General features: G+C 49.1%; 1 protein-coding gene and 1 long non-coding RNA gene across 10 annotated transcripts in view; one reads left to right on the plus strand and one right to left on the minus strand.

The window, feature by feature from the left end:
* Positions 1-8,810: 8,810 nt before the first annotated feature.
* On the minus strand, positions 8,811-11,111 carry LOC112446466 (uncharacterized). The gene is made up of 2 exons (XR_003034481.2): positions 10,746-11,111; positions 8,811-9,102 (listed from the first exon to the last, which is right to left on the minus strand). It is a non-coding gene; the product is annotated as an uncharacterized lncRNA (long non-coding RNA).
* A 238-nt stretch (positions 11,112-11,349) lies between these two features.
* The window catches only part of DYNC2I1 (dynein 2 intermediate chain 1), a 47,629-nt gene continuing 38,977 nt past the window's right edge, over positions 11,350-20,001 (plus strand). For 7 of the 9 annotated variants that reach the window (XR_009494316.1, XR_009494317.1, XR_009494318.1 and 4 more), the window contains exons 1-6: positions 11,356-11,439; positions 13,921-13,974; positions 14,414-14,585; positions 15,106-15,514; positions 17,721-17,812; positions 19,272-19,580. Coding sequence is in view for 6 of the 9 variants with exons in the window: in XM_059886017.1 (XP_059742000.1) it covers positions 13,934-13,974; positions 14,414-14,585; positions 15,106-15,514; positions 17,721-17,812; positions 19,272-19,580 (1,023 nt within the window). In the remaining 3 variants the exon portion in view is untranslated. Of the gene's footprint in view, positions 11,440-13,920; positions 13,975-14,413; positions 14,586-15,105; positions 15,515-17,720; positions 17,813-19,271; positions 19,581-20,001 lie in introns of all 9 variants that reach the window. The other 2 variants (XM_059886020.1, XM_059886022.1) reach the window with 1 other exon arrangement.

A 20,001-nucleotide genomic window follows, 5' to 3' on the forward strand; every position in this document is an offset into this window, starting at 1 on the left:
AAGAAAGCTGAGTGCAGAAGAATTGATGTTTTTGAACAGTGGTGTTGGAGAAGACTCGTGAGAGTCCCTTGGATTGCAAGGAGATCCAACCAGTCCATCCTAAAGGAAATCAGTACTGAATGTTCATTGCAAGCACCGATGCTGAAGCTGAAACTCCAAAACGCTAGCCACCTGATATGAGAAACTGACTCATTTGAAGAGACCCTGATGCTGGGAAAGATTGAAGGCGGGAGGAGAAGGGGCTGACAGAGGGTGAGATGATTGGATGTCATCCCTGACTCGATGGACATGAGTTTGAATAAACTCTGGGAGTTGGTGATGGACAGGGAGGCCTGGCATGCTGCAGTCCATGGCATCGCAAAGACTTGGACATGACTGAGTGACTGAACTGAACTGAATTTGAGCAGCAAAGTCAAGAATGATGTTGACAGATTACCATCCAGTGAGTAAAACAGGAACCCATGAGTCCATACCAACGTAGGTAGACAAGTGAGTGTTGAATATGTAGAAATAAATAATTGGGAGTGATGGAAACGGAAAACATCACCATTTAGCAGGCATCATGGGGCTGTAGTCAGTTATTAGTGTAGGCTAAGGATGGTAGGTGGAGGCCTTAATACCTGTCACAAGGTACTCTTCAATCTCAAAGGGAAAAACTGGCAGATGTGACCTAGTTGGGGTTGGGGGCCGGGGTGGAATTTTGCGTCCTGACTCCACAAGTGGAGAGGAGCAGAGCAGCATGCCTGGGGCATTTCTGCCAGAAAGCTTGGTCCAAGTGTGGCCTGGGAGCTCATCAGACAGATGGGGTGTTCAGATGCCCTTTTTTCTACTGAGAAACTGTAATTATCTCAGATCCCAGGAGACTGAAGAGACACAACTCCTTGCAGCGTATGCTCCAGAGTGGGATCTGGGCCACAAAGGAAATACCCTGGGGACAGTCTGTGGATTAGATAGAGTTGTTTCAGTCTTTACTTCTTGAGTGAGAGTGCTGTAGAGGAGAGGCTGTCCTTATTTTGGGGAAATAGGTACTGGAGTATTTCAGGGTGATGAGTAATCATATCTGAAAGCCTTTGTTAGATAACTCAGAAAAAGACTAATAATAATAGGTAAGCTCAGCTGGTAGCCCAGCTGGTAAAGAATCTGCCTGCAATTAAGGAGACCCTGGTTCGATTCCTGGGTTTGGAAGTTCCCCTGGAGATTGGATAGGCTATCCATTTCAGAACTCTTGGGCTTCCCTTGTGGCTCAGATGGTAAAGAATCCCCCCGCAATGCGGGAGACCTGGGTTCTATCCCTGAGTCGAGAAGACCCCCTGGAGGAGGGCATGGCAACCCACTCCAGTATTCTTGCCTGGAGAATCCCCATGGACAGAGGAGCCTGTTGGGCTACAGTCCATGGCGTCGCAAAGAGTCAGACGTGACTAAGCGACTAAGCACAAGCGTGTGTGTGTGTGTGTGTGTGTGTGTGTGTGTGTGTGTGTGTGTAGAGAGATGCTTGCTAAATGAGAGATGGGGTCAGGCGAGGGGAGCACATGCTGTTGAGGCTCACAGTGGGGATCTGGTGGTGGAGACTTTTGTGTTCAAATGTTTTCTCCAAATTTGAAGTTAGTTCAAAAATTATTTTTGAAAGTCCCTTTTTCTATCAAATGGCCAATTTAAAGTGCAAGTTTGATTGAATCTCTCCCCTGCTTATAAACTGTTCCCTTTTCTTCTCCTGTGAAGTTAAAGACCTTCTGCAAGCAAGCAGAGCTCTTCACAGTCTGACCTGTGTCTCGCCTCACCCAGGGTCTGCTCCCTGCACCGTCACATTGCTCCCCACTTGCTCTCGCCAGACCTCACTGTTGTCTGTCTCTCCAAGCCTTTGCACCTGCACCACTGTTCTCTGTGTCTGGACTTTTTCCTTCTGTCTTTATGCAAAACTCCCATGCATCTTTCAAAACCCGATTTGTATGTCTCCACTTCTGAGAAGCCTTTTGTTGTAGTGAGTTAATCTTGTCTATACTTTACGCTTGTCTCCATGATGAAACTTATCCACCGAATACAGCTCAACCCTCAGGAGCCCTGAGGAAGCTCTGTGCCTGTGAGGGGAGCCCTGGTGTTCATGGGGAAGTCTGAATTAGGCAGTACACTTGAGAACCCCCAACTGAAGCCATGTATCAAGTCACAGCCATCTTTCAGTGTTTACCAGTAATGAAGATGTGCTTGCATGACCTCTCTGGGCCCTCTGCTCAGGTCCAGGAAGGCAAGTGAAGTGCTAGCTGAGTCCTCTTGGAGGGCCTCACCTGAGATCCTCTCCAAGTTCACTGAGGCTCTAGGACGCAGGTCCTGATTTGTGGGGCTGACAGTCAGGGCTCTCCCTGGGCTCCCTCCATGTTGCCCCTCCCCCTGTCACAGCTCACTTTATCTTCTCAGGACAGCAGAAGTGTCTCTCTGAAGTGTCACCTCCTTTGCTGTTATGTCCACTCAGGGCAATCTCCTTTTTGACTTACTTGATTAAGGAGCCGTGGCTGTGTGGGCACAGGAGGGCCTAGAGGAGCTATCCCACGTTGAAGGTCAGGACGGGAGGCGGTGAGGAGATAACCCTCGTCCAAGGTAAGGAGCAATGGCTGCATTTTGCTGGAGCAGCCGTGAAGAGATTCCCCATGTCCAAGGTAAGAGAGGGCAGACACACTGAAACCATACTCACAGAAAACTAGTCAATCTAATCACACTAGGACCACAGCCTTGTCTAACTCAATGAAACTAAGCCATGCCCATGGGGCAACCCAAGATGGGCAGGTCATGGTGGAGAGATCTGACAGAATGTGGTCCACTGGAGAAGGGAGTGGCAAAACACTTCAGTATTCTTGCCTTGAGAACCCCACGAACAGTACGAAAAGGCAAAATGATAGGATACTTAAAGAGGAACTCCCCAGGTCAGTAAGTGCCCAGTATGCTACTGGAGATCAAGTGGAGAAATAACTCCAGAAAGAATGAAGGGATGGACCAAAGCAAAAACATTACCCAGCTGTGGATGTGACTGGTGATAGAAGCAAGGTCCGATGCTGTAAAGAGCAATATCGCATAGGAACCTGGAATGTCAGGTCCATGAATCAAGGCAAATTGGAAGTGGTCAAACAAGAGATGGCAAGAGTGAACGTCGACATTCTAGGAACCAGCAAACTAAAATGGACTGGACTGGGTGAATTTAACTCAGATGACCATTATATCTACTACTGCGGGCAGGAATCCCTCAGAAGAAATGGAGTAGCCATCATGGTCAACAAGAGTCCGAAATGCAGTACTTGGATGCAATCTCAAAAACGACAGAATGATCTCTGTTCGTTTCCAAGGCAAACCATTCAATATCACAGTAATCCAAGTCTATGCCCCAACCAGTAATGCTGAAGAAGCTGAAGTTGAATGGTTCTATGAAGACCTACAAGACCTTTTAGAACCAACACCCAAAAAAGATGTCCTTTTCATTATAGGGGACTGGAATGCAAAAGTAGGAAGTCAAGAAACACCTGGAGTAAGAGGCAAATTTGGCCTTGGAATATGGAATGAAGCAGGGCAAAGACTAATAGAGTTTTGCCAAGAAAATGCACTGATCATAACAAACACCCTCTTCCAACAACACAAGAGAAGACTCTACACATGGACATCACCAGATGGTCAACACTGAAATCAGATTGATTATATTCTTTGCAGCCAAAGATGGAGAAGCTCTATACAGTCAGCAAAAACAAGACCGGGAGCTGACTGTGGCTCAGACCATGAACTCCTTATTGCCAAATTCAGACTTAAATTGAAGAAAGTAGGGAAAACCACTAGGCCATACAGGTATGACCTAAATCAAATCCCTTATGATTATACAGTGGAAGTGAGAAATAGATTTAAGGGCCTAGATCTGATAGGTAGAGTGCCTGATGGACTATAGACTGAGGTTCGTGACATTGTACAGGAGACAGGGATCAAGACCATCCCCGTGGAAAAGAAATGCAAAAAAGCAAAATGGCTGTCTGGGGAGGCCTTACAAATAGCTGCGAAAAGAAGAGAAGTGAAAAGCAAAGGAGCAAAGGAAAGAGATAAGCATCTGAATGCAGAGTTCCAAAGAATAGCAAGAAGAGACAAGAAAGTCTTCTTCAGCGATCAATGCAAAGAAATAGAGGAAAACAACAGAATGGGAAAGACTAGAGATTTCTTCAAGAAAATTAGAGATACCAAGGGAACATTTCATGCAAAGATGGGCTCGATAAAGGACAGAAATGGTATGGACCTAACAGAAGCAGAATATATTAAGAAGAGATGGCAAGAATACACAGAAGAACTGTACAAAAAAGATCTTCATGACCAAGTTAATCACGATGGTGTGATCACTCACCTAGAGCCAGACATCCTGGAATGTGAAGTCAAGTGGGCCTTAGAAAACATCACTACGAACAAAGCTAGTGGAGGTGATGGAATTCCAGTTGAGCTCTTTCAAATCCTGAAAGATGACGCTGTGAAAGTGCTGCACTCAATATGCCAACAAATTTGGAAAACTCAGCAGTGGCCACAGGAATGGAAAAGGTCAGTTTTCATTCCAATCCCAAAGAAAGGCAATGTCAAAGAATGCTCAAACTACTGCACAATTGCACTCATCTCACATGCTAGTAAACTAATGCTCAAAATTCTCCAAGCCAGGCTTCAGCAATATGTGAACCGTGAACTTCCTAATGTTCAAGCTGGTTTTAGAAAAGGCAGAGGAACCAGAGATCAAATTGCCAACATCTGCTGGATCATGGAAAAAGCAAGAGAGTTCCAGAAAAACATCTATTTCTGCTTTATTGACTATGCCCAAGCTTTTGACTGTTTGGATCACAATAAACTGTGGAAAATTCTGAAAGAGATGGGAATACCAGGCCACCTGACCTGCCTCTTGAGAAATTTGTATGCAGGTCAGGAAGCAACAGTTAGAACTGGACATGGAACAACAGCCTGGTTCCAAATAGGAAAAGGAGTACATCAAGGCTGTGTATTGTCACCCTGCTTATTTAACTTATATGCAGAGTACATCATGAGAAACGCTGGACTGGAAGGAACACCAGCTGGAATCAAGATTTCTGGAGAAATATCAATAACTTCAGATATGCAGATGACACCACCCTTATGGCAGAAAGTGAAGAGGAACTCAAAAGCCTCTTGATGAAAGTGAAAGAGGAGAGTGAAAAAGTTGGCTTAAAGCTCAACATTCAGAAAACGAAGATCATGGCATATGGTCCCATCATTTCATGGGAAATAGATGGGGAAAGAGTGGAAACAGTGTCAGAGTTTATTTTTTGGGGCTCCAAAATCACTGCAGATGGTGACTGCAGCCATGAAATTGAAAGACGCTTACTCCTTGGAAGAAAAGTTATGACCAACCTAGATAGCATATTCAAAAGCAGAGACACTACTTTGCCAACAAAGGTTCGTCTAGTCAAGGCTATGGTTTTTCCTGTGGCCATGTATGGATGTGAGAGTTGGACTGTGAAGAAGGCTGAGCGCCGAAGAATTGATGCTTTTGATCTGTGGTGTTGGAGAAGACTCTTGAGAGTCCCTTGGACTGCAAGGAGATCCAAACAGTCCATTCTGAAGGAGATCAGCCCTGGGATTTCTTTGGAAGGAATAATGCTAAAGCTGAAACTCCAGTACTTTGGCCACCTCATGCGAAGTGTTGACTCATTGGAAAAGACTCTGATGCTGGGAGGGATTGGGGGCAGGAGGAGAAGGGGACGACAGAGGATGAGATGGCTGGATGGCATCACTAACGCGATGGACGTGAGTCTGGGTGAACTCCGGGAGTTGGTGCTAGACAGGGAGGCCTGGCGTGCTGCAAGTCATGGGGTCGCAAAGAGTCGGACACGACTGAGCGACTGAACTGAACTGAACTGATTAGTAAGCTAGTCCTCGGTGTGAAATCCCATCACATTCTCAAGGAGAAGGGACTGTGGAGTTGGGGTACATTTAGGGTTCTGCCACTATGGTCTCTTTGTGGACTGAGAGAAGAAAGGGGTGCTGATGGGCCATCTGAAATTGCAAAAGGGGCTGCAATTATGGTTTCAGATCGTTGCTGCTGTTCAGTTGTGCCAACTCTCTGTGAGTCCTCGGACTGCAGCCCGCCAGGCTCCTTTCTCCATGGGCTTGTCCAGGCAAGAATGCTGGAGTGGTTTGCCATTTCCTTCTCCAGGGATCTTCCCAAACAATGGATAGGACCTGGGTCTCCTGGATTGGCAGGCAGATCTTTAACCACTGAGCAGCATGGCAGCCTGGTTTCCCATGGTGGCAGATGATTTATGAATTTACAAAGGAAGGCTATAATTTTGGTACTGCACCCATTTTTATTTCTAAATGCTTATAGTTTAAGCACTAGTCTGTAAGAGCAATAGTACCCTGCAAAAGGAAATGGCAACCCACTCCAATATTTTTGCCTGGAAAATCCCATGGACAGAGGTGCCTGGCGGGCTACAGTCCATGGGGTCGCAAAAGAATCACAGGACTTAGCAACTAAACAACAATAACAGAGCCTCAGTTCAGTTCAGTCACTCAGTCATGTCCGACTCTTTGTGATCCCATGGACTGCAGCACACCAGGCTTCCCTGTCCATCACCAGCTCCCGTAGCTTGCTCAAACTCCATCGAGTTTGAGTGTCCATTGAGTCGATGATGCTCGTGGTGCTCATTCTCCAGGGTATTTGACCTTGCAATTACAAAAGTCCAACACAGTGACAAAGATGGATGGAAAGGCTACAAGCCTTCTTTCTTGTCCAAGACACAAGTGCTGCCATCACTAAGTCTCCGGGGCTCAGAGAGGTAGGTAAGAATTAGTAGGTGGAAGGATGCAGTTTACAGAGCCCAGAGTGCAAAACGTGAATTGGGAGACAGCAGTCAGGGATGTCCAAACTGCTCTGATAATCCTTGCATAGCCTCAGCCCTGATCCTCAGCCTGTGGGGTTTGACTTTTGCTGCTGGCCACTCTGCTTCCTGGCATGCTGCAGTCCACGGGATTGCAAAGGGTTGGACTTGACTTGGCGACTGAACAACAACTTTCCTTCCTGCAGTGAGGCTGCCTCTCTCATTAATTTCCAGGTTGGAAAAAAAAAATGAAATCAAAATTTCCAGTCAAATAAACTAGATTGAACCAAAAAAAAAAAGAGCAACAATAATAAAAATGTCAATAACTTACATTTATTGACTGCTCAGCTTTGCAGGTACAGATGCTCAGTACTTTATAGAATTACTCATTCAGCCCTCGTGATCCCTGCAGAGTAGGTGCCCTGTGATCCCGCTTCGACGCAGGTGGTAAAACACCCTGCTGGTGACCTGAGCTCAGACTTCTGACCAGCCCTTAGTTAACACTGCAGGCAAGTTTCACATTCACACACCTCAGTGACAGTATTGTGATGTGACTTCTGTAACAAAGTTATTAATGTGGGAAAAATTTTTTTGTTTTTACCACAACCTGCCAGAGTGAACATACATCCCTATTTTTATATATGTTTTGGCTGCTCTGAGTGGCAGGAAGGATCTTAGCTCCCATACCCCCTACAGTTGAAGCTCTGAGCCTTAACCAATGGGCTGCCAGAGGAGCCCAGAACATACATTTTTAAATTACAGGGACGAGGATATGGGGGACTGAGGCAGAAGAATCAGAGAGAGATGGAGCAGAGGAGGCGCTGGGGGAAGCAGAGGTGTTGCAGATCCAGGCAGAGAAGCAGCCTGTATGAAGGCCGCCAAGCTACCACCCAGTTTCTGGGTGTCAGGAGTTCTCCACCGGCCCAGTCTTCAGCTGCAGCTTTCTCTTCCCATGTTAAGGACTGATCACTGCCTAATCTAATGCTTTATCTTTATATCAAACCTTCCAAGGCCCTGGACAAATTGTTCCCCTCCCCCCCAGTCTCATCTCCTGCCATCCACCCATGGCATGTCCCCTGCCCCCACTCACACACCCTATGCTCCAGACCTGCACTGCCCGGAGTGAAAGCCACTGGCCACCTGGGGCTGTGAGCCCAGGAAAAGGGGCCAGTCTGAACCGAGGTGTGCTGTCAGTATAAAAAACACTCTGGACTTCAAAGACAGTATAAAAAAAGTATAAAACAACACAATATTTGAAACATATTTTCTGTGACAAAATGATAACATTGGTATATACTTGGTTAAATACTATATTTGATTTCATCTGTTTTTCACTTTGTAAAATGTGGCTACTAGATAATTTATAATGACTCTGTGGCTCGTATTATATTTCTATTGGGCAGCTCTGCTATAGACAAGTTATTACATTTCCTAAACCCTCCAGACCCTTCCCTCCCTTCCTGTGCACTTGCCCCACGTTTGTTCTTGCCTAAGATGTTCTCTGTGCGTCTCTGCCTGTAGGTTGTTTGTGCTTCAGGGTCCACCTGAAAGGAGGCCCTTCCCAAACTCGTTCCTTTCCTGCAGGCAGACTTTGTCACCTCCTCAGTCACTGCATTTTTATGAGTCGCTCTTACGCTTTCATGTTGTTTAATTACTGTTTGCAGTTATGAGAAGCTGGAGGTCCAGGCGGCGTTTCTTAGAAACACTTATTTACTTGGTTCGCCAGGTCTGAATGGTGGTGTGCAGGATCTTTGATCTTGGTGTTCCACGTGGGGTCTGGGTCCCTGGGGGAAACCAGGCCCCCTGCACTGGGAGTGCAGTCTTAGCCTCTGGACCACCAGGGATGTCTCCCAGGCAGTGTTTTATTCATCTGTCTTCAGCATTGAGTTCCCACGTCATCAAATAAACTAGAGAGTCATCTAGTGAATAAAGTGATAGAAGAACTATCACAAGATAAAATGTGATTGGCAAATGAATTGTTTAGAAAAGAATTCTTCTAAGAGGTCCAAGGAGAGAAAAACTGTTTTAACTTCCTCTATGGATATTTATTTGGCACATATGGTGGGGACGGTGAGAGAGGGGAGATAGCACTTGCAAAGACCTGTGAATATGGTGCATCTGGGGAACCCTAAGTCAGTCTGCTTGGTGACAAAGAGTGCAAGTGGGTGAGAGCCAGATGGAGTCGGAAGCAGGGCGTTGAAGTGTGTCACTTGTTGGATTGCTGGCTGCAGTGGACGATGGATTGGTCAGGCTGGAGAGGGAAAAGACGGAGAAGTTAAGACACAATGGTCCTGACAGGAGTGTATGGCTACTCTCAGGAGGGGAGAGAGGAGTTCCAGGGCCAGGCCCAGGGCATTCATGCAGTTGCTGTGTCCATGACTTCATCTAACACTGTAGCTGACCGCCTTATCCTCAAGGCTGAAGCCTTTCCAGTATCAGCTGTTTCCCCAGCTGACAAAGACTGACCCAGTGGTTAAGAGAATTAACTGCTGTCAGATCATCCACCAGCCTAGCTTTGAGCTCAGGCAACTAAATTAATCTTTCTGGCCCTCAGGCTCATCCCCTGAAAAACAGTAACATGCCTGTCTCACAGGAACAGTAGGAGAATTAAATGAATTACCAAGGGAAAAATTTCAGTTTGCTGCCTCCCTTGGAGCAGTCCCTAAGTAAATCATAGCTGTCACTGAAATTACCTTTCCTATTCTTGTTTCCTGTTTGGTTCTTCCTAAATGCTGTAGTGAAAATGAAAAAGGTAGTACTGCAAAGTTCAAAACCAGAGAAGAATTAAATATAAAAGGCCGATTGGATCTGATGATACTAACTCCTCTGAGGCAAGCAGCCAAGAAAATGGCTTTTATATCTGGAGGGAAGTAGATCCATAAACCATAACAGTTTGTGACTCAAAACACAACGTCTGCAAAATTGCATATCTACAGCAAAACCATGACATCAAAAGTTGTTCAGTTGCTAAGTCACGTCCAATTCTTTATAATCCAAAGACGAGCACACCAGGCCTTCCTGTCCCTCACTCTCTCTCAGAGTTCGCTCAAATTCAAGTCCATGGAGTCGGTGTTGCCATCCAGCCATCTCATCCTCTGCCACACTCTTCTTTTGCCTTCAATCTTTCCCAGCATCAGGGTCTTTTCCAGTGAGCTGGCTCTTCCCATCAGGTGGCCAAAGTACTGGAGCTTCAGCTTCAGTCCTTTCAATGTAGTCAGGGTTGATTTCTTTAAGATTGACTGGTTTGATCTCCTTGAAGTCCAAGGGACCCTCAAGAGTCTTCTCCGACACCACAGTTCAAAAACATCAATTATTTGGTGTTCAGCCTTCTTTATGGTCCCTTCATGGACCACAGCCTTGTCCTGGGCAAGGGGCTTAGACAATTCAACGAAATTATAAGCCATGCTGTGCAAGGCCACCCAAGATGGATGGGCCATAGTAAAAGGTTCTAACAACACAAGACACGGTCCACCGGAGGAGGGAATGGCAAACCGCTCCAGTATTCTCGTCCTGAGAACCCCATGAACAGTGTGCAAAGGAAAAAAGACATCAAAAGTACAGACCCCCTAATAACACGCTCACGGATGCGCTCCTTAGCACAAGATTTGAGCCCTCTCTCTCTCTCTACCGGTAAGTTAAATCTTTTCTAAGTAACACTGGCAGGCTAAATTGACGCGAAACACTCGGCAGAATCAGAGCTAAATGTCAGTTACAATGCGCATCACGGGAGTAGGACCCATCCCTCTCTAGTCTTGCATGCTTAAGGTTGGCTTTTGTGTTAACCTTAAAATAGTTGTGATAAAATATTATAAACGTGAGATGCAGACTAGTGCCTTAATATCTCAGTCCCCTTCTCTCCCGTTTTGTGTAAAAGTTGAAATTTTCAACAATTACTTTTTCAGACACTTCGTGATTCCTACCAATCCCGCACGGAGTCAAACGGCAACCACGGGCAGAGGAACTCGAGCAGTGCGCGCCTCCGCGGAAGGAGAGCGCCCTCCGCCGCCCGCCCGGACAGAGGCTGGGTTCCGCTCCGCTTCAAAAGGCGGTTTGCCCGTTTCCCTGCAGCAGCTCCCGTTCTGCCCGGCTGCTTCCCCGCCCAGAGAGCCGCCGGGCCGAGCTCCGGCCGCGCTCTGCCCTGCTCCGCACCCTTTTCCCCTCGGCCCCACGGGAATCCCGGCCCAGCAGTAGCTCTGGGCTTCGCGGGCCTGCCAGTCGGTTGCTAGGAGATAGGAGGGCGCAGGCGCGCTGGGGCGGCCGCGGGGCACGCCGGGCCGGCGGTCGCTCGGTGCTCTACTGCCCAGGCTGTCGGTTGCTAGGAGGAAGGGTGGCGCAAGCGCGTTAGGAGAGGCCGCGCCGCGGCGCCGTCTACCAGTTGCTAGGAGGAGGAGAAGCGCAGGCGCGCTGGGGGCGGCCGAGGGGCAGGCCGGGCCGGCGGTCGCTCGGTGCTCGGCTACTCCGCCTGCAGGTTGCTAGGAGGCGGGACGCCGGTTGGGGGCGCGGGAGGCCGAGCGTCTCTTCTCTGGCCTGACCGGCCGGAGGGCAACGCGGCCTCCGGGGCCTGCGCGCAGCGATGGAGCCCGGGAAGGTGGGTGCGGACGCCAAGCGGGCAAGCCCGTGTTCGTCGGGGCCGCCTCCTCCTCGGGGCGGGAGGCGCCCCGGGGCCGCGCTGTGGGACCTTAGGAAACCTACCGACGTGTCTTACTTCCCAACGGATACATCGGGGCAGTACGAGTAGGGCTGGATGAGGTTCTAAACGTTAAAGTGCTCAGTAACTAACGAGTAACTGAGCTGTCTCGTTCTGCTTGCCTGTGGATTCCCGTAAAAGATGAGGACTTCCTTTGCACGCATTTGCCTCCCCTTTTTTGTCTTCTGTCATTCACTTTTATAATGTTAGTAATATCGATTAGGAGTTAGAGCATCAACTTCCTGACTTCTGTCGTCTTCTGCACCGGTTCTTTACATTTTAATAAGTTATTCTGTCACTTGTTTTCTCTGATTTGTTTATAGGAAGTTTTAAAAGTTGTGTTAACCAAAATTGTAGAAAAGGAGACTTGATTGAGGTTAAAAGGTGTTTATTTGGCGTATGTTACGACTGCAGCTTGGGAGACACAGATGCAAACTCTTGAACTGTGTTCCCCGGTTGCACAATGGGGGAGGCTTATAAAGGCAAGAATTTACAATGTTACTTTTAGCTGCTTGAGTTGTTTGTCAAGAATTGTCACTGGAGCTGGGAGGAGATCAGGGCTTGCTTGGGGTCCTTGCAGCTGCTAGGTGCTGTTCTGATCGCTGGTGGTGATCTTGGGTGTGGTGCTGTTCAGAGACAGTTCAATTTCTCAGTGCTGTGGGGTAGTGTCTGAGACCGGATCCTCAGTGCTTACCCTTTTTGTTTGCCTGAACTGGGGTCACTTCATTATAACATCTGTTTGTCGTCAGTTGTCATATAAGCAGAGTTCACGCAGAGTTCACTGCAGAGCTAAGTTGTGTGCTTGGACCAAGGGAGAGAGTGCAGTCGTGCTGCTCAAAGAGCCATGTGGGCATGTATATACCTAAATATATGTAAGTAGCACGGGTTGGTTTGTATAAGTTACATTTGCGTAAGGAGGTTGGAGGTTCTGCTGTTTAGGCATTTCTTCTGGAGTTTTCCTTTGTCCTCAGGCTGCGATTTATTCCTCTCAAGGGGGAAAACACTGCCTCCCTACCTGGAGCCTCAGTTTTAATTTATTTGCCTTTATCTGCCTCACAGGATGGGACCCTGGCGGAGCAGAGGGCAGGAGGCAGGGGCTCCTGGTCTGAAGCACAGTGGCCAAGCCTATGTAGGGTGATGCCTGGGGTTGTGATGGGCATGAGGAGCTCTGTATCATTTTACAGTTTAAAGAATTTAAAGGAGAAATTTAAAAAGGAAAGGAAGAAAAGCTTCAGGATGAAGTAAGGCCCGAAGCCAGGTTTTTGTTGGTGAAGATGTAAGAGGCAGCTAGAAAATCCTGGGGTCCCTGTTGATCTGTTGCCTTGTTCTTTTTTTTCTTTTTTTAAATTTTATTGGCGTACGTAATATAATTACAACCATTAAGAGCCCTGATCCAGTGGGTTTCCCACATTGGATCACATTCCTGCGGATGCCTCCGTGGGTAGGGGTCTTGGACTCCACTGCCTGCTCCACCAGCAGCACACTGGCGGCTTTGGGCCATTTGTTTGGAAACGAGCATGTGTTAAGCCTCTCTTAAGAGCAGTTAACTTGAGAGAGAATGTTTTACAGTTTAGCAGCTGCAGGTTGTAGCAATGCTAACTGTTGCTCACCATCCTTACCATGTCTTACTGTGCACTCCTTTTGTAAAATCGACCAATTTATCAGAAAAGAGTGCGTGTTCCACTGAGAGCAGAGAATGATGCCCTTTCTGCTTAGTACTCTGGCAGATTCTTGACCTTGTTGCTTTTCATTTATTTCTCCTTAGAGTGTTATGAGCTGTTGTGAATTTTCCCCCTGCTTTCTTCATTTACACATCACCAGGATGATTTTTGGTGGCTGGTCCATGAATGTGTTTTTGTTTTTTATTTGCACTCCATTTGCTTTAAATTCGAAACACACCAGGTCCTCCTGTATTTATGCTCTTAAGGCAGAGTTTCTCAAAGGCAAATGATGTAGTTGGGATAGGTTTATCTTGTTCTCTATAGGAAACCATCCTTGACTCGTATCTGTCGTCACCCAGGGCTCACAGCTGGGCCCTGTGTTGTGGACTTGTTGCTGTCAGCACCTGAAGAGGCATCTGCCCAGCAAACCTCCCACTGAGGGGCCCACTGTGGGTCTGCCTGGGGAGGTGGGGCTGGGTGTCTGCACTGGGCCTGAGCCTTGGAGCAGCAGGAATACAGGGTAGCCTGTGATTGTTTATGGGTAACTTAAAAAAAATCTGTTTATGATATCTTTTATTCTTACAGACAGACAATAATGTCTGGCATATCAAGGATTGCCATTGACTAAAATGGTCTAATGAAAAAGCAGCTCACTGGAGCATAAAAAATTAGATGTTTTAAACTCTAAAATTAAATTCTAACTCTATACTTTTCTTTTTAGAGAAGAACCAAAGATGATACTTGGAAAGCAGATGACCTCCGAAAACACCTTTGGGTAGTATATTTTAAAGATTTGGGGAAAAAAATTTTGAGGTTGGGTCTGTGTGGACCCTGGATGGTAATCTTGGATAGTGTTACCTGGTTCTCAGCTCTGCATGGCTTTGCTTACATGTGGCTCATTTCAGAGGCGTTTTGACGCAGAGATAAAGCCACGTGGTTAGTTGCTCAGGAACCGTCCTGGCTGCAGTTTTCTGGCCTATTTCAGCCCAGCATCCCAGAACCCCAGTGGGGTTCCTGTTGGGGTTCATAACTGGGGCCTTGTGTGTGTGTGTGTGTGTGTGTGTGTGTGTGGTGTGTGTGTGTGGTCTGTGTGTGTGTGTGTGTGGTCTGTGTGTGTATATGTATATGTGGGGAGCTGAAGGGTTGCAATCAAGACCTCCTGAGAAGGGACTTCCTGGTGGTCCAGCGGTTAAGACTCCACGCTTCCACTGCAGGGGGCATGTGTTCCATCGCTGGTCGGAAACTGAGATCTCGATGCTGCGAGGTCAGTCAGTCAGTTCAATCGCTCAGTCGTGTCCGACTCTCTGCAACCCCATGAATTGCAGCATTCCAGGCCTCCCTGTCCATCACCAACTCCCAGAGTTCACCCAAATTCATGTCCATCAGGTCGGTGATGCCATCCAGCCATCTTATCCTCTGTCGTCCCCTTCTCCTCCTGCCCCCAATCCCTCCCAGCATCAGAGTCTTTTCCAGTGAGTCAACTCTTTGCATGAGGTGGCCAAAGTGCTGGAGCTTCAGCTTTAGCATCATTCCTTCCAATGAACTCCCAGGACTGATCTCCTTTAGAATGGACTGGTTGGATCTCCGAGGTCACACACACAAAACACCTCCTGAGAGTTTATGGCGATGGTCCTTGTTCTCTGAGGGGGACCCCAGCGGCCAGTGTCCTGAGGCTTTCGGGCACGGCCTCAAGCTCCCTTCCTTTCTTTCGGATTCACGGGGCCATGCAGGTTTGACTGGCCGGCACCCTCTGATGTCCCTGGAGGTGAGCACCTGGCAGGTCAAGGGGCTGCAGAGCTGACTGCAGGCGTGCAGGGAGCCACGACCGTTTAAGCCAGTGCTGCCTAGGGCCCTTCGGTGGGTGTGACCCCGGGGTGCAGACCCCCGCTCTTCTTCCCTCGTGTAGGCGGCTCAGTCCTCTGGTCCCAAGGAGGAGAAGCAGCACAGAGACCGGAAACCACTGCGAGAGTCGGAAGCGGACCTGGCAGACGGCAAAGAGCACCGATCCAGGGACCCCGATCGCGAGGCCAAGCACAGAGAGCGGGCCGCCGAGCGGGACGGCCACGCCGCGCGGGAGCATCCCCGCGGGGACAGGGAGCGGGACCGGCGGAAGGAGAGGCGCCGGGAGCTGGACGCGGAGAGGCCGCACGGCCGGGGGAAGGAGCGTGAGAGGGACCAGGAGCACCGGGCGCGCCGCGAGGAGCTGAGGCAGACGGCCGCGCACCACAACCTGCTGGCCCGGGACCGCGACCGCGACCGGGACCGAGACCGCGACCGGAACCGGGACCAGGACAGGCCGGAGCGCAGGCGGGCAGGTCTGTGTGTCCCTGGAGGCGACCCCGCCCCCTGGTCTTCTCCTGTGTGGTTTTCTAAAGGCTGACTGTGGGGTCAGAGCCCCTGCGGTGCGCCTGTGTGCGCACTTGGCACTGTTTTCTTTTGGCAATCCACTCCAGTCCTCTTGCCTGGAAAATCCCGAGGGCGGAGGAGCCTGGTAGGCTGCAGTCCATGGGGTCGGGAAGAGTCTAACACAACTGAGCGACTCCCCATTCCCTTTTCACTTTCACGCATTGGAGAAGGCAGTGGCAACCCACTCCAGTGTTCTTGCCTGGAGAATCCCAGGGACGGGGGAGCCTGGTGGGCTGCCGTCTATGGGGTCGCACAGAGTCTGACACGACTGAAGCAACTTAGCAGCAGCAGCAGCAGCAGCAGTGAACAGAAAGAGTAGCAGCTTAATTATTGGCTGGAGTTTTACTATTGAAATATACTTTAGATTTATTCCCTCCATAATTCACAGCCCCTGTTTTAAATAAAAAAATAATGCTCTTTGATAAAAAGAATTCCTCAAAAGTATCAGATTTATTTTAGCCATATTTAAATATTTCAAATTCCTAGAGATTCTAAAGGTAGAGGTAAGTACTTTTTTCTTCCCAAATGGAATTAAGTATCTTCATTGTTTTTTATTATACAAATGGTATCTTCCTATAAAAATTCAAACTAGCCAACATAAACTAAAAAGGAATATGTTAGAAGAGCGTATCATGGCTCCAGTGTCCTCAGGCTGTGATCGTGATGGAAGCAGGACCTCAGTTCATGGTCTGGTGTCATGTGTTGCCCTGTGTAGGGGCTTGGGCCCCAGGACCCGAGGTTTGGGCAGGGTGAGGTTAAGTAGGCTATCTCTACTCAAGTTTAACAATGACTCCCTTACCATCTATTGCCTCTTTTCAGGATTATCATTTTGATGTTCTTGGTATGTTTTTAGTAATGAAGTCTTTTTTGTTTTCCGGTTGCTCTGGTTGCTACATGGTCTTGTTTTCTCAGTGCAGCGTTGCTCTGGTTGTTCAGGAGTCTGTGCAGAGTCTGTGCAACCTGACTCTGATGGGCCTTCCTCCTCCCCCTGGCCATTTTCTTACCCCTTCCCTTGTCTCCTCCATGTCTCCCTTGGGTCCCCAGACCCTCCCTCCCTTCCTTCCTTACATCACAAACCCTGGGAACCACCCTGATCACCACTCTCTCTCAGAGCCTAGCCCTTCTCTGCACTCCTGTGGCCCGCACCAGGGGACCCACTGTGTGTTTTGATCTCTTATGGGCATGCTTAGTCGCTCAGTCGTGTCTGACTGTGACCGCGTGGACTGTGGCCTGCCAGGCTTCTCTGTCCATGGAGTTCTCCAGGCAAGAATACTCCAGTGGGTTGCCATGCCCTACTCTAGGGGATCTTCCCAGCCCAGGAATCAAACCCAGGTCTCCCATGTTGCAGGCAGATTCTTTCCCATCTGAGCCACCAGGGAAGCCCCTGTTCTCATTTGTCCAAGACTTTTAGAAAGTGGTCAGGTTTGGTGAATACTTTTGTGGTGAATGAACTTTGTTTTCAGTGGTCTCTGTATGTTGAGTTTTGTCCTCACCTTTAAAAATGTGGGCTTTGGTAGTTTTAAGGCTAATAAGTATTGTGCAGATTCAAAAGCAAAAGTCTGGTTTTTCGATCCTGGACTGGGCTGTGGGCGTCACCGGTGATTGAGGTGGTTGTATTGGGTCCCCATGGCAGGGAGAGATCACAGGGTAGAGCCTCCACCCGGAGCCAGTGGAGTGGGCCGTCCTTGCCCCCTGCATCACAGGGCCTCCTGCACTCGTGTGCCCTCGGTGGCAGGGCTCCAGGTGGCCTGGGGGCAGGAGGGGGCAGTCCCCCAGTTTGTCCGAGGCGGCTTTTCCCCGTGGCTGAGCGTGGGGAGGGAATGCCTGCCCAGCTGGACTGGACTTTGCTTCCCTGAGTCTCTGCCAGCGACTGGAGCTCTGAAGGCCTGTGTTTGGGCTGGTGCCTGTCTGGGGCTCCTCTGACACACTTTCCAGGTTTTCTCCTTCTTTATTCCATTTTAAGTTTAGATTCTAGAACTTTCTATTCTTGAGATTGGAGAATGTTTCTTAATTAAAGAACATGTTTACATATGTGATACTGTGTGACATGTACTGTAGAGACTGCTGCAGGACGTTAAAGTTTGGGCATGTTAAAAATATGTTTTATTTTTGTAGGAAGTAAAGCAAGAATTGAAGAGAGGGAGCAGAGAGATGAAGACTCTGAACGAGGAGATGAGGATCGGGAGAGAAGGTACCGAGAGAGAAAGGTATGCAGGGCTCGGCCCTGGGCCTCGGCTGCAGGGCCCAGGACGCCCAGGCGGGCACTGTGGGAGCTTTTCTGGTGAAGAGCGTAAAACAGAGTCCAAGACTTGAGACTCTTGTCAGGCACTGAGATCCTTTAGGCAAATGTGTTTCTCCAATTCCCAGAGTCAATATTGACTATTCTGGAAAATTTACAAAATACAAATAAATAATAAGAAGAAAATTAAAGGTGGGTGCCCACCTAGAGATAATCATTGGTAATGTTTAAGTATATATGTCCTGTAGGTTTATGTCCATATATTCATATATATGTATGTGTTTGGATATGTACACAGAAAGTTCGTTTTAAGTTGGATCTTTGCTGTTTTATAGCCGCTTAAACTGAATACATTTTGAGCATTTTTTCTAAGCTATCACACCTGTCTGTAGTATTTTAATGGCTGCATAATACATTATTCAGTCATATGGACACGTCATAGTTTTCTTGACACATCTGCTTCCTTGGATATTTACTTTGATTCTAAATCTTTTTATTGTGAGGACATCCGAGGTGTAGACTTCTTGCGTTTACTCCTAAGTGTTTCCTAATGATCAGTTTCTGAAAGTGGACTTGCTGCATTACATTGTGCCGCCTCACCTGCTCACTTCACACCCAGCGTAGTTGTTCCCATTGTCCGGGTGTGAGTCCCCCGTCCTAAGCAGCGCCTGGGCATTATCCCAGTTTGTAATGTCTGCTCATTCGACTCAGACACGTTCTGTGCAAGGGTCTGTTGCCCTTTAACTTGTTACTACTTGTGCATGTCTGCCTACTCGTCTGGGTGCTTTTGAAGGGGAACTGTCTGATAGTTATATATGTCAGTGCTGTGAGCAGAGTGGATGGGGCAGTGGGATTGTCCCCAGAGGGGTGGTGGAGATGGACCCTCAGGGTGCAGAGACGGAGGAGGCCCTGAGTGAAGGGAAAGGATGGTTTGTGTTCCATTAAGACGTCGTGGTAACGCTCACGATCCGCCATATTAGTTTGCAGCCGCTCACTGCCTTGTGGTGCCCGCCCCCGGGGTCACCGGGCACCCCTGGGGTCTTGAGGGACCCAGGGGTGAGGAGCGGTCTCCCTGCGGGTGGGGGCAGACCCGTGCTGGGAGGAGAGGCGCCGTGTGCTGTCCCGGGACGCCTCACACGGCGCTGTCGGGGGGCCTGGCGGGCCGGGTGCTCGGGACGCGGGGAGCCGGGGAGGGGACAGCAGCAGGGTCAGGGGGGTTCGCCCCGCGGAAGAACGGGGGCGAGGGCCAGGCTGCGTGAGTGTGCGTGCTGGCGGGGCGTCCCTGCCGTCTCCTGCCTTGGCTGTCACGCGCATCTGGGAGGGCGGCCGCGCCGGAGGCCTGCGCCTCCCACCTCTGCGGGGTGTGAACACGTGACGGCGCGTGCCGCTTACACACGCTTACGTGTCTGTCACCGGTACATTCACAGCTGCAGTATGGTGACAGCAAGGACAACCCGCTCAAATACTGGCTGTACAAAGAAGAGGGCGAAAGGCGACACAGGAAGCAGAAGGAACCAGACCGGGAAAAGAAGCACCGGGAAAAGAGCAGCACGAGGGAGAAGAGAGAGAAGAATTCAAAAGAAAAAGGCAGTTCGTTCTCCGACAAGGAAGGGGAAGAGAGACATAAAGAGAGGCGCCATAAAGAGGGCTTGCCCGCCGGCGAGGAGAGGCCGCGGGGCCACGCGGAGAGGAAAGAGCGGTCTCGCAGGGAGGAGCACAGGAGGAGGGAGCCGAAGGTACCGCCCCTCCTCCCCCCCTCCCCCCTCCCCCCCTCCCCTAGCTGCCTGGTATTCTGTCATGGTCCTAACCTCATTTGTTTACAAGTGACCTAATATTGGACACACAGGTCGGTAGAATTTATTGGTCAGAGACAGTGTCTGAATAATGCTAACTTTTATTAGGCGTTTGCTACTTGCTGTGTATTGCCCTGCACGCCAAGCTTCCTTCCGCTCTGTGCTTTTTCTGGCTCTCTCCCCCTGACTCCCCCTCCCCTCCGGCCCCCAGGTCTGGAGCCCCTCTGGCCCAGGCCCTCCTCAGGGAACAGCCTACTGCCCCTCCTTTCCCACGTGCTTCCGGGCAGTGCCCACTCAACAGATGGCTCTCCTTTAAACAGCCTGCCTTCATGTGTTGATTTACATTCTGTTTTTAAAATTCACT

Source organism: Bos taurus, chromosome 4 (genome assembly GCF_002263795.3).
Source record: "Bos taurus isolate L1 Dominette 01449 registration number 42190680 breed Hereford chromosome 4, ARS-UCD2.0, whole genome shotgun sequence".
NCBI lineage: Eukaryota > Metazoa > Chordata > Mammalia > Artiodactyla > Bovidae > Bos > Bos taurus.